This window comes from Panthera tigris, chromosome F3 (assembly GCF_018350195.1).
Source record: "Panthera tigris isolate Pti1 chromosome F3, P.tigris_Pti1_mat1.1, whole genome shotgun sequence".
NCBI classification, from domain to species: domain Eukaryota; kingdom Metazoa; phylum Chordata; class Mammalia; order Carnivora; family Felidae; genus Panthera; species Panthera tigris.
The window spans coordinates 44,888,945-44,902,233 of record NC_056678.1 but is presented as its reverse complement, the minus strand read 5'-3'; the positions used below and the strand labels follow the sequence as shown (position 1 = coordinate 44,902,233).

Genomic DNA, 13,289 nt, shown 5'->3' with positions numbered 1-13,289 from the left:
GTACCTTCTCCACATACCCACACAGAGAGTCATGTAGGGGCCCATGTGCCATGAGCTGGATGGACGCTGGGGAAGCCCTGTCTGTAGGGCTCAGGCTAGAATTAAGCTTTTTGATTCCTGGTGTAAGGAGGGGAAAGAAAACTCTCCCTGGACTGAGGCAGTTGGGCGGGCACCCACGCCCCTCTCTCCCTTCCACCCCTTTATATCTGGCCAGAGTTCCAAAAGGTTTCACCAGTTAGTCTGTAGCCGCTTCCCACTCCCTGAGCCTCAGAGTGGGGGGCCTCCCAGTTCCTGGTTTGATGAGGGCAGGGACTGTCATGCGCCCCACCCAGGGACAGGCCAGGCTCAGCGTGGGGTATGTCAGGCGCTCAGGATGTGCGTGCCATCGGTGGAGTCCCTGGCACTGGCCCTCTCTCCCTTAGCTCTCTAAGTTCCTGCAGCACATGCAGCAGGAGCAGATTATACAGGTGAAGGAGCTGAGCAAAGGGGTGGAGAGCATTGTGGCTGTGGACTGGAAGCACCCGAGGTGAGTGCAGGGGGGCCTGGTCACCGTAGCTCAGCTGGCCCGGGGCACGTGGGTATAGTATAAAATGTGTTTTTTCTTTCCTTCTGCCGGGTTTTAGGATCACATCTTTCGTCATAGCCGAGCCCTCCCCGACCTCCCAGACTATCCAGGAGGGTAGCAGGGAACAGCCCTATCACCCTCCAGATATAAAATCCCTCTACTGTGTCCCAGCCAGCATGACTCTGCTCTTCCAGGAGTCTGGCCACAAGTGAGTTTTTGGAGAGCAGCCCTCCTCTGCCTGCTTGGTGCTCTGGCCATAGATCCTCTCCAGCTGAGTAGCTTTCTTCTGGGACTGGCAGAATGTGCTCTGCCCAGTCCTCCCTTTCTCCCACGTCCAGCTTCCAGCCTCCTTCCCCTGGGAAGCGTCTCTGAACAAATGAGAGTAGTCCTCTCCCTTTTCTACCTGTAACTACTCTGCACACGGTCCTGCTCACGTCAGTCAGGAAAGGGAAGAAAATAGAGGTCAGAGAGCCCAGGAAAGCAGCCTGCCTAGCAGAGAGCGAGTCTTGGTGTCCACAGTTTATCTCCTGGCACAGCAGGAACTAATCACCCCCCCGGTCATTTCTGACCTAGGAAGGGGAGCATTCTCGAGGGCGGTGAGGTCCGGATGATCATCATCAACTATGTCAAGAGAAATGACCTCGTTGATGCAGACAACAAAAAGTGAGTGGGTGTGGAGCTCTGCTGGAGATTAGTCCGTGACGACGCACTCTTGCACACCCTGTGGAGGATGTCTGCACTGGAGGGGAACGGGGGAAAGCACAGCCGTTTGGACCAGTGGTTCCTGAGCCAGAGGCTGTGGACACCTCGAGTTGTCTGGTGCTCGGATCCACATGTGCTGTTAGCACTGACTATATATAGCCTGAGTTCGTATCAGCTCGTATATATCCACTGCTGGTTTTCAAATGCATGTGCTATTGTGAGGAATAAAATGCAAACTTAGAAAAATTTTACCGAAGTCCTTGTGGCTTTTTGGTATTCTCTGTTTTCTTAGTAAGTGGATACAAAAGATAAACTACTAAATGAAGAACATTCCATTCCTTTTTTTTTTTTCCAGAAGATATCCCCATGATCAGAGAGTTGGAAACTGTTGGCCTAATCATGATGAGTTAGCAGAACTGAGCCAGGGATCCCATCACCCCCTCCCCTCTACCACCTGCATTACCCTTGTTCTAGGAAAACCTTCCATACGTCCCATCCACAGGGTACACTGCTTCATGGACTGTGGTCCCTGAATTGGTTCTAATGGTTCTGGATGACAACAAAGGACATATAAGAGACGAATCCTGAGGTGGCCCTGGGGTCAGTAGGGGCGGGAGTGGCATTTCTTTATTATCTCTTCTTTCCCTTCAGTCTCGTGAAATTGGATCCCATCCTATGTGACTGCATCTTAGAGAAAAACGAACAGCACACAGTCATGAAGCTTCCATGGGACAGTCTCCTGACCAGGTAGTGGGGATTGGCAGTCCCTCTCCAGTGTTTCCCCCCACCCTCCCCTGAATGTCTATCACATTGAACTGTAAAGTTGTCACTGTCTTAGTCTTTGATTTTTCTTTCCATAATTCAACTGATAATCGTCTACATGAACACAGTTTTGGTGATTTTGATGTGGAAGCTCCTTGGAATGATTTGAGCCAACACAATATAGAAGAGAACCTAAGGGGCACCTGGGTGGCTCAGTCGGTTAAGCATCCGACTTCAGCTCAGGTCATAATCTCACGGCTCATGGGTTCGAGCCCCGCATCAGGCTCCGCCTGGAGCCTGCTTCGGATTCTCTGTCTCTCTCTCTCTCTCTCTCTCTTCTCTCTCTGCCCCTTCCCCACTCTCACTCTGTGTGTGTGTCTCTCTCTCTCTCAAAAATAAACATTAAAAAATTTTTTAAAAAAAGAGAAAAGGGAGAAAGAAGAACAATGAATTAAAATTAAGAGCTTCAGAAAGATTTAGAAGCAAAAAGAAGGCTGGGAGAAATTGTCTTAAAGTCTTCAAAAGAAAGATTCTTATTCTTTGTTCTCGTTCCACAGATCAAAACTGAAAATTATGTACATCAGGAGTTTGCAAACTACAGCCCATGAGCCAGATCTGACCCGCTACCTGTATTTTTTGGAATACAGCCACACCCATTTGTTTATGTATTGTCTGTCAGTTGCTTTTATGCTACCATGGCAGAGTTGACTGGTTGCACAGACCCTGTGGCCTTAAGGCGTAGAATATTTACCATCGGGCCCTTCATAGAAAAAGTTGGTCAGTCCCAGTGTATAGGATAACGAGAAAATCTGGTTAGGTAGAAGGTGGACACTCTTTGTGGTAAAGGAGTTCTCTAAAAGATTCACTGGAACACGTCACAAATGTGAAGCAGCACTTCAGCACACTGGGTACAGGAGAGTCTTGAGACGGAGTAAACTCCACAAGGCAGCCCGGACAGATTTTCAGAAGGCCAGGCCGCTGGACAGTTTTCAGGGGTTCAGGTCACTGATGATCCCTTCCCTGAATCCATGGGCCTTGACTTTGGCCAAGCTCTGGGGATCTTTAAAGAATATTGGAGTTTCTGATGTAATTGGTCTTGGGTGCAGCTCCTTGGGTGAGGTCGGTGATTCTGAGTGCAGCCCAGGGCAGACCACTGCCTGCAAATTGGCTCACACCCAGCCGCCCGCTCGTAGCGGGGAATGAGGAGATAGCTTCTGTTGGCTTTACCAGTCTATAGCTTATGAACTCCTGTTTCAGATGTTTGGAAAAATTGCAGCCTGTGTATCAAGTGACTTTTCCAGGACAAGAGCCCATTGTGAAGAAAGGCAGAATCTGCCCAATTGACATCACCCTAGCACAGAGAGCATCTAATAAAAAGGTAAATTTTAAAAGACACAATGTTGGAAGATGGTGATTTAATGTCCCTGCTATAAGTTTTATTCTCTACAATGTGATTAGAGGATTTTAGATTGGCACACCACAAAGATAGTTAATGAAAGACCCATGCTTGCGTAAGTGGGCTGGGCCTTATAGAAAACAGGTAATGCTGCCCCCTCACTCCCTCCCTCTGGGATTTTGTGCTGGGAAACTCGCTAGAGCCTAGTTCCAAAGGTAAACAAGATTTTATTTTTATTTTTCTCTTAGACCTGTCATGGGCTTTCAGCTCTCACTCATTGTTACTTCTTGGGCCTTGCTCAGTGAAAATAGCTTGTAAAGAAGTGTGTTTAGCCTGGCAACAGACACATAGGAAACAAATTCTGTCCTCAAGTGTATGAAAAGCTGTTCTTGGGAAAAGGAGTGCACTTATTCTGAGATGCCTTGAGAAGACAAGTAGGAATACTGGGTGGAAATCCCAAGAAGACATACTTGGGTTCAAAATAAAGAACTTTCTAATGTATGGTTATAAGAGTGGGCTTTGGCATTAGGAACATGTGGGTTCAAATGTGGCTTTTGCCTTGCTGCTTGACGTTGAGAAAGTTAATGGTTTTTTGCCTGAGTTTACTAATGTGAAAAATGGTGGTAATGCCTACCTTATAAGGCACCGTGAGGACCAGATGAAGGCATATACATGCGTGAAGCACTTAGAATTGTGCTTGACATATAAGCAGTAAATGAGAACCGGTAATGATAACCTCAATAATAATTAGCAATAGGCACTGTTTCTTGAGTGTATAGTTATGTGCCAGACTCTGTACTAAGCAGTTTCTATGTATGTAAGTTTTCTTCACTATTTGTTTGTTTATTATTGTTTTTAAATAATTCATTGTCAAATTGGCTAACATGCAGTGTGTACAGCGTGCTCTTGGTTTTGGGGGTAGATTCCCATGGTTCATCGCTTACTTATAGCACCCAGTGCTCATCCCAACAAGTGCCTTCTTCAGTGCCCATCACCCATTTTCCCCTCTCTCCCACCCTCCCATAAACCCTCATTTTGTTCTCTGTATTCAAGAGTCTCTGATGGTTTGCCTCTTTCACTCTCTGTTTGTAACTATTTTTTTTCCCCTTCCCTTTCCACATGGTCTTCTGTTAAGTTTCTCAAATTCCACACATGAGTGAAAACATACGATATCTGTCTTTCTCTGACTTAATTCACTTAGCATGATATCTTCGAGTTCCATCCACGTTGCTGCAAATGGCAGGATTTCATTCTTTCTTATTGCCAAGTAGTATTCCATTGTATATATAAACCACATCTTCTTTATTCATTCGTAAGTTGATGGACATTTAGGCTCTATCCATAATTTGGCTATTATTGATAGCCCTGCTATAAACATTGGGGTACATGTGCCCTTATGAATCAGCACTTCTGTATCCTTTGGATAAATTCCTAGCAGTGCTATTGCTGGGTCATAGGGTAGATCTATTTTTAATTTTTTGAGGAACTTCCACACTTTTCCAGAGCGGCTGCACCAGTTTGCATTCCCACCAACAGTGCAAGAGGGTTCCCGTTTCTCCACATCCTCACCAACATCTGTTGTTTCCTGAGTTGTTAATTTTAGCCATTCTGACTGGTGTGAGGTGGTACCTCAGTGTGGTTTTGATTTGTATTTGCCTGATGATGAGTGACATCGAGCATCTTTTCATGTTTCTGTTGGCTATCTGGATGCCTTCTTTGGAAAAAGTGTCTATTCATGTCTTCTGCCCATTTCTTCACTAGATTATTTGTTTTTCAGGTGTTGAGTTTGGTAAATTCTTTACAGATTTTGGATACTAGCCCTTTATCCGATATGTCATTTGCAAATATCTTTTCCCATTCCGTTGGTTGCTTTTTCTTTTTGTTGATTGTTTCCTTTGCAGTGCAGAAGCTTTTTAACTTGATGAGGTCCCAAAGTTCATTTTTGCTTTTAATTCCCTTGCCTTTGGACATGTGTCAAGCAAGAAATTGCTGTGGCTGAGATCAAAGAGGTTGTTGGCTGTTTTCTCCTATAGAGTTTTGATGGTTGCCTGTCTCACATTCAGGTCTTTCATCCATTTTGAGTTTATTTTTGTGAATGGTGTAAGAAAGTGGTCCAGGTTCATTCTTCTGCATGTCGCTGTCCAGTTCTCCCAGCACCATTTGCTACAGAGACTGTCTTTTTTCCATTGGATACTCTTTCCTGCTTTGTCAAAGATTAGTTGGCTATACATTTGTTAGTCCAATTCTGGGTTCTCTATTGTGTTCCATTGGTCTATGTGTCTGTTTTTGTGCCAATACCATACTGTCTTGATGATTACAGCTTTGTAGTAGAGGCTAAAGTCTGGGATTGTGATGCCTCCTGCTTTGGTTTTCTTTTTCAATATTACTTTGGCTATTCGGGGTCTTTTGTGGTTCCATACAAATTTTAGGATTGTTTGTTCTAGCTTCGAGAGGAATGCTGGTGCAATTTTGATTCGGATTGCACTGAATGTGCAGATTGCTTTGGGTAGTATTCATGTTTTAACAATATTTGTTCTTCCAGTCCATGAGCTGGAATGTTTTTCCATTTCTTTGTGTCTTCTTCAATCCCCACTATTTAAAGTGGAGCACTCCTCTGAATCCTATTGTAACCTGAAAGGGTTGCAAAGCAAAAAAAGCAATTACCGTGAATTTATATGGAAAAAATTTTGAGTGTTCCTGGACCCCAGAAATAACTTCTTTTAGGCTTTTCTGATACCTCAGGACACATCTTGCTAACAAATACACAGAATAGATGGAGATAAGGCCCAGATGCTCACAAAGTTCAAAGCTCTGGTGGCTGAGTATAGTTCCGGGGAAGGAGTGACCGGGGTGTTCTTGCTGCTTGGTGCCTGCTGCCTCTGTGAGGGCTCCCAGAAGACCAATGCCGAATGCTATTTTCCCTTTTCACATTTTTTTTTTACAAAAGCGAAAACCCTGTGGATTTGAATCAGTTAGCAAAAACAGGTACTAATGTAGGACTTTTCATAAGAGCCAAGTGGCATACCGTGTACTCTGAAAAATCAGGGAATGCTTGTATTAACTTATTTAAACATTAACTTTTAATATTGATGATTGCAGTTAGAATTGTCCAAAATTAAAATTGGTGCTTTGCAAAATAGGGAGTTATTGTCTGGAGGTCTACAAGCAAAGATTGGGCAACCACTTGGGGGAAGATGTAGCCAGGAGTTCATGCATCAGATGGGGGTGCCGAAATAGGTGTGACCTCTGATGTCTTATCAATTCTGAGATTCTCTGGGGCTGGAGTCCCTTGACAGGCCTGGGTTATTTGGAACCTGTAACTTTATCGAGAGCAGCCCTCCCCAACCCACTCCTGATGGTAACATACTCGACCATCTCTCTCTAGTCACAAATAATGCGAGAGAACTTGTTTCAAAAAGAGAGAATTGTGATTTTAAGTGTTGATGTTCTTTTTAAATCTCAAAATGATATATATGTCATTTGTGAAGTTGATGAATAATAGAAAAATGTAGTGTGTTCCTGATGAAATGCTTGATATTAAGGAATTATTGTCCATTCATTTTTAGGTGTGATGATGGTTTTGTCTTTGTCTTTGAAAGAACCCTTATCTTTTAGAGATACGTACAAAAGCATTTGTAGATAAAATGATCTGATGTGCAGGAGGATTTGCTTTAAAGTAATATGGACAGGGGTCTAGGTGAATTGAGGTTGGTCCTGAGTTGATAATTGTTGCAGCCAGTGATGGGAACGTAGGAGCTCAGTAATCAGTTCTACTTTTATTTATGTTTTTAACTCTTCATAATAAAAGAACTTAAAAAGAATTTTTTTTAACTTTATTTATTTTTGAGAGAGAGAGAGAGACAGAGTGTGAGCAGAGGAGGGGCAGAGAGAGGGAGACACAGAATCCGAAGACAGCTCTGAGCTATCAGCACAGAGCCTGACATGGGGCTCGAACTCACAAAAGCAAGTTCATGACCTGAGCTGAAGTTGGACGCTTAACTGGCTGAGCCACCCAGGTGCCCCATAAAAGAACTTTTTAAGAAGTTCCCACATGTTACATGTGGGATAGAGAGTATTCCATTAAGTATATATATTGGATGGGATAGAAAGAAACAAGCATAAAAATAAAAGTACCACGTGGAGGAAAAGGTACCGTGGGTGTGGGGATGGTGAACATAGAGGGTGGAGAGCTGCGGAGGCTCCAGAAGGCTCCGTGAAGGGGAGGGCCTGTGGTTGCACCTGCCATCAGTCTTCTGTCCCCACAGGTGACTGTGGTCCGGAACTTGGAGGCCTATGGCCTGGACCCGTGTTCAGTGGCCGCCATCCTCCAGCAGCGATGCCAGGCTAGTGCGACCGTCACGCCTGCCCCTGGGGCCAAGGACAGCCTGCAGGTCCAGATCCAGGGAAACCAGGTCCATCACCTCAGCCGCCTGTTGCTTGGTGAGCATCCCCTCTGAAGGAGCAGAAATCTTCCCACCAATTCAACTCACGCCAGTCGTCGTAATCTTTGTGGCCATATGGTTCTTGGCCAGCAAGAGTTGGAGCTAATACTTGAGCCAGATCCTTTGCCCCGCCCCCCCACCCCGCCCCCCAAATTCAGAGCTCTCTCCACCATGCTATCGGAGTAGTTTTCTTCCTGGTTCTCCCTTTTATAAAACATTTTTTGAGCATCCAGACTGGGCTAGGTACTTTGCTGGGCTTCATGCAGGCATGATCTCTCTTAATCTGATGATGCTGCAGAACTGTTTCTCTTTTGCAGATGAGGAAACTGAGCTTCAGAGAGATTCAGTACCTTGCCCTGAGATACTCAATTGTTTGGTGGTGTAGCCCAGCTCTGAACTTTGGTTTGTCACACTGTAGAGCCTGAGTTCTTTCTACCACGTCTGGGGCATCCAGCCTCCAGTTTGTCCTCAGTTCACGCCATATCTGTCTGAGTCAGCTTTCTAAAACAAACGAGATCGCATCACTCTCCTGTAAAAACTCCTTACGCCTTGTCACTGCCTTCAGAATAAGTTCCTACACTCAGTAAATAAGACCCTCCCAGTCCAGATCATCTTCCCCTCGGGGTCTCTGGCAGCTCTCTCCCCCACCCCTGGGCCTCTGCCATGCTGCCGCCCTTGCTGTTCCCCAGATGTGCCAGGCACATTCACACTTGGTGCTTTTGTCTCTGTTCCCTTGCCTGGTGCGCCCGCCCTCCCACAGCCCACATCTGCCCAACCACATCTGGGCTCATTGGCCCAGCTTAGGGGTCAAACAAAGCCTGTCTTAGAGCAGCCCCACTTTTTTTCTGTCCTTAAATTAGCATTTAAGAAATTGCCAATGTATCACTTTCCAGTTGTGTTTATGTTTCTGGTTAGCGTCTGCGACTTGGCCAATTTTTCCTAATATCAGCGCTCTGCTAGACGGAGCAACTTAAGTCAGAGACCTTGCCTTCATCCTTTTCATGCTCAGGGCCTGGCATAGTAAATGCTCAATAAGCAAATGTATTTTAGGGCTTAAGGCAGGACCCTGTAGCTAACTTTTGGAGTTGACCCCTTTAAGTGAAGAATTCCTATCTGAGATACTAAGAAGAAATACAGAGGAAAATAGCCAAGCACATGACTAAACACAGATGCATACATTCTCTCTCATGAGAAAATTATAAATGCCTCAAGTATACCCTAGAAAGTGGCTATCAGTGTGAAAATTGCTAAAATACACATTTCAGCCATGAGGTATAAGGATAAATGGTCCATCCCAGACCGCTTCCCAGAGGAGCTAGGTTTGGGCTGGGTATAGAAGAAGCGGTCACATGATGGAGGTTGATTGAACGGAAGTTCACAACAGAAATGAGCGCACAGTGGGGTGAGAGGGCGGGGAGGTAGCTGTGCAGGTGGGTCAGCCCATGGGGGTGGGGGGCCAAGGGCAGGAGGTGGCAGGGAGGGAGCAGGAGAAGAGCGAGCTTGGAGTTTCTGCTTTTTGGATTGTAGAAGAGTATCAGCTTCCTCGGAAACACATCCAAGGCCTCGAAAAGGCCCCCAAACCTGGCAAGAAGAAGTAACAGACTCTTGTTTCATGCGGGCGATCCAGTGGAAATCAAGCTCTGGGCTGGTAATTTATATGAGCATTTTCAGCTTTTACAAATGAAACAATATAATTCTTTACCAAAATAAATTTTTATTCTAATCTAAATCTGATTTCCCTCTTGTTTCCTCCACTTAGCTAAAATGTTGTAGTAAAATTTTCAAGTCATACGCCAATTTAATTGTTTTCTTAATATTTATTTATTTTTGAGAGAGAGAGCATGAGCAGAGGAGAGGCAGAGAGAGAGAGGGAGACACAGAATCTGAAGCAGGCTCCAGGCTCTGAGCTGTCAGCAGAGAGCCCGACGCATAGCTCCAACTCGCAAACCACAAGATCATGAGCTAAGCTGAAATTGAGAGTCAGATACTTAACCGACTGCGCCACCCAGGTGCCCCAGTCATTCGCCAATTTAAATTGACATAAGAGGTTGTTGTGGAGTCCCTTTTCTATACATGTGATTTCAGTGGGTTTAGTGCCTTTCCTGCTTTCAAGGCCAGATGGCCCATCCAAAGCTCAGGCAGGTAGGGACTTCCAGTGTTTTAAAGCCCCTCTAAGCAAATAGTCCACAGCCTCTTGCCCAAAAATAGTCCCTTCACATCTGTAAAGGGTTAGTCGCATAGAAGCAGAACTCAGCTATTCTCTGCCATGGAGCAAGGCAAAAGAAGAAAGTCTTGGCCCTAAGTTGCAGCAACATTTGGGCTAGATAAAAATAAATCCTAAAAGCACATGGGTTTCTCAACAATAGTGACTTCTTCCCCAACGCTGGCACGCTGCCACTGGTGATGGTAGATTGTGATGTGGCTGCGGCATGATGGCCTTGTCACAGGGAAGAGTCTTATCCAACAAATGCTTTCTTTAGCCCTGAACTTCTTAACTGGGGACTCATGGAAGAGGTCTTTAGTTGGTCTTCAGAGGATCTGTGAACTCCCTGAAATGGTACACAAGATTTTTTTGTATGATCCTTTTCCTAAGAGAGGTTATCGTGCTTTTGCCACATTCCCAGCAGGATCACTGCCAAAAAGGTTCAGAACCACCACGCTGGTCCGGAAGTCACTTCTGTGACCAAAGCTCTCCTTGTACAAAAGGAAGGAACGAGAGAGCGGAGCTGAGAGTCCTTTGGTTTTACCATCAAAAAACAATTAGAGTTCAATTTACTTCTTTCTTTCCTTTCTCATCTCACGGTTTGTTTTTTTTTGAGATAAGAAAGACTTGAACATATGCAAATATTTGCAAATTACCCATCTGGGGCTGGAAAGGAAGAAAGGGATATGAAAGTGCGTGTGTGACACCACCTACCTTTCATTATTAGACCCAGAATAATAGTGCTAGTCACTTGTGACTTGCTGTAGGTAAACCCCTTAATTTTACTAATCCTCTCTCTGCCAGCACGGGCATATGGAACCGAGGAAGGGATTTTGGAAATTGATCCCAAACAAGGTCCTATTACAACAAAACCTTTGGACAGACAGATTGATCTGAGGGAGTATGGTGTGAATAGTAGTGATAAAATATGGTCCTTATATGAATACAGATAACATGTAGTACTTTATAAGGTTCTTTCACAAACATGATTTGCTTTGCAGTCTTGGCGGGATTGGAGGCTCAGAGAGGTTGTGTCTTGCCTTGTTGATCTCTGTTAAAGACACAAAGCCAGTAAGCAGTGAGGGTGGGTCTAAAATGAACATCCACTTCTAACTGTGATTTAACCTAGAATTCTGCTGGGACAGTCCTGTCAGGACGTGTGCTTTGGTTTTCCCAGTAATGATGACACATTTGCATTAGGTCATCTTCCCTTTCCCCCTGGTGAACGCCACAGATACATGTAAGAAGGCTGGGGAAGGTTAGGCTGTTTAATGAATTGGGGTTTTGTTTGTTTGTTTGTTGTTCCTATGTGCTAAGCCAAACACTGTCGAGGTCAAATCCACAACTTTGAACTTAATCCCATGCTGTTACCAGATGAATTTCAGTGAAAAGCAGAAACTGGTTCATGTCTAGGTTTTGGCAAAGTTACTGAAAGACATACTTCTTGGCGGTCTAGATGAACAAATGTTACAGATGTGCCCCATTCTTGGGTAACTTTAGGAACGTCTATTGGATACAGTGTTCTCTCCTCCAGGGAGATAGGGAGTGAGCTGGCTGTCACCACTGGAAGGCAGGCAGGAATCTCTCTTAACAACTTTATGTGGTTGCTTCTGTGATTACAGAGCTGTTTCTCTGACGGAAGTTAGATAATGCTAATACGAAAGGGTCTTTTTACTCACCTCATTTGCCCTCCTCCAGGTGAGCTGATCTTAAACTCTCAGAGGCACGTCCTATCTGCCTTATTTATTTATTTACTTATTTATTTATTTTTGGTTTATTCATTTTTTGATAGAGACAGAATGTGAATGGGAGAGGGGCAGAGAGAGGGGGAGACACAGAATCTGAAACGGGCTCCAGGCTCCGAACTGACGGCACAGAGCCCGATGGCGGGGCTCGAACCCACGGACCGTGAGATCATGACCTGAGCTGAAGTCGGATGCTTAACCGACTGAGCCACCCAGGCACCCATATCTGCCTTATTTTTAAATAATTCGAGAAATAGAAGAATCCTTGTCCACATCGGTAGTCTGTCCTCATGTTCAATCGTCTTTAGCTCCAGAAAGCTCCCTCCTCTCTTCTCACTCAGGATCCCCTTCTGTAGCACATCCCCTTTCCTCTCCTGCTCTGGGGGTGTGCAGGACAGCCGGTCACTGGGGCAACACCCTCTGGCCCATGCGTCCCGTCCGTTTTCTCCAGACTATCTGAAGAGCAGCCTTCACTCCTCTGTTCGCTGGCAAAAGGGAATGTGACTCTGCCAAGAAGCGCGTGCCCTTCCCTGTTCCCACCCTCTCTCCCAGCTCCCAGTTTCCCGGAGATGGTGAAGGCCAAAGGTGTCTCCAGTCTGAATCCTTTTTGCAACAAGCTTTTATTACTTTTTTTTAAACCCATCTAAGAAAGACACTTAAAAAGAAAATATCCTCAAGACAAACACGTACACACTGGGCAACACAAGGGTAGAAGGCACTACCAGCAGTCATACCCACCTCTGGGGGAAGGGATAATTCACACAGACTATGTTCCGAGGCTCGGGACTCGGCACGGGTCCTGGGTCTAACTGTGCTTTAGATAAAGTCGGAATTTTCCCATAATCTTCTTTCATAAACACCCCTATCTCTGTATATATAGCTATATGCCCTTACGTATATATGGACATGACACTTTTTTCCTTCTCAAAAATAAAATGGCCACCCCATCAGAGGGAGGCCCTCAGCAGCATTCACAGTGGCTGCAGCAGGAGCCGTGCCTTCCATTAATGTTACAGACATGCAGCATGAAGGAAAAAGGGGCTCTCTACCCACTCCCTTTAATATACAGCAGGGAGAGATTTCTTAAGGGAGGGAAGCGATAAGGCTGAGCAGGAGATGGCAGATAACCAGGGTGTGGGGAGCGGGGGGGTTCTCAAAAATCTTGAGCTGCTAGCTCGTCTTGCTTCTGCAGCTTTGAAGACGACAGACACAGTTTGGATGACAAGGGGTCAGCATTCCTTCTGGGATCAGGGGCAGTGAGGATGCAGCAAGGGTCAGGGAGGGGACTTCTGAGGCTACACAAGCTGGGGCTCAACCTGACCCAAGCAGGACCTGGGAAGGCAGAGGAGCGAAGAAGTGATCTCTGAGAGGCTGGATGGGAAAACCGTCCCTGCTTTGGAAGTTAAAAGTCCTCCCTCCGCACTGGAGTGTCTTCGCAGTCCTGGCTACTCGCTTCAGTTGTTTGGCTAGTTCA

General features: G+C 45.5%; 1 protein-coding gene across 3 annotated transcripts in view; it reads left to right on the top strand.

Moving 5' to 3' along the window:
- Positions 1 to 9,596, top strand: part of EIF2D (eukaryotic translation initiation factor 2D) — a 29,282-nt gene extending 19,686 nt beyond the window's left edge. Inside the window, exons 9-15 of one of the 3 annotated variants that reach the window (XM_042975895.1) lie at positions 423 to 526; positions 624 to 773; positions 1,139 to 1,228; positions 1,919 to 2,014; positions 3,287 to 3,407; positions 7,691 to 7,865; positions 9,395 to 9,596. In XM_042975895.1, coding sequence (XP_042831829.1) covers positions 423 to 526; positions 624 to 773; positions 1,139 to 1,228; positions 1,919 to 2,014; positions 3,287 to 3,407; positions 7,691 to 7,865; positions 9,395 to 9,465 — 807 coding nt within the window. In that variant the 3' untranslated portion in view covers positions 9,466 to 9,596. The remainder of the gene's footprint in view (positions 1 to 422; positions 527 to 623; positions 774 to 1,138; positions 1,229 to 1,918; positions 2,015 to 3,286; positions 3,408 to 7,690; positions 7,866 to 9,394) is intronic. The other 2 variants (XM_042975897.1, XM_042975896.1) reach the window with 2 other exon arrangements.
- Positions 9,597 to 13,289: the final 3,693 nt, after the last annotated feature.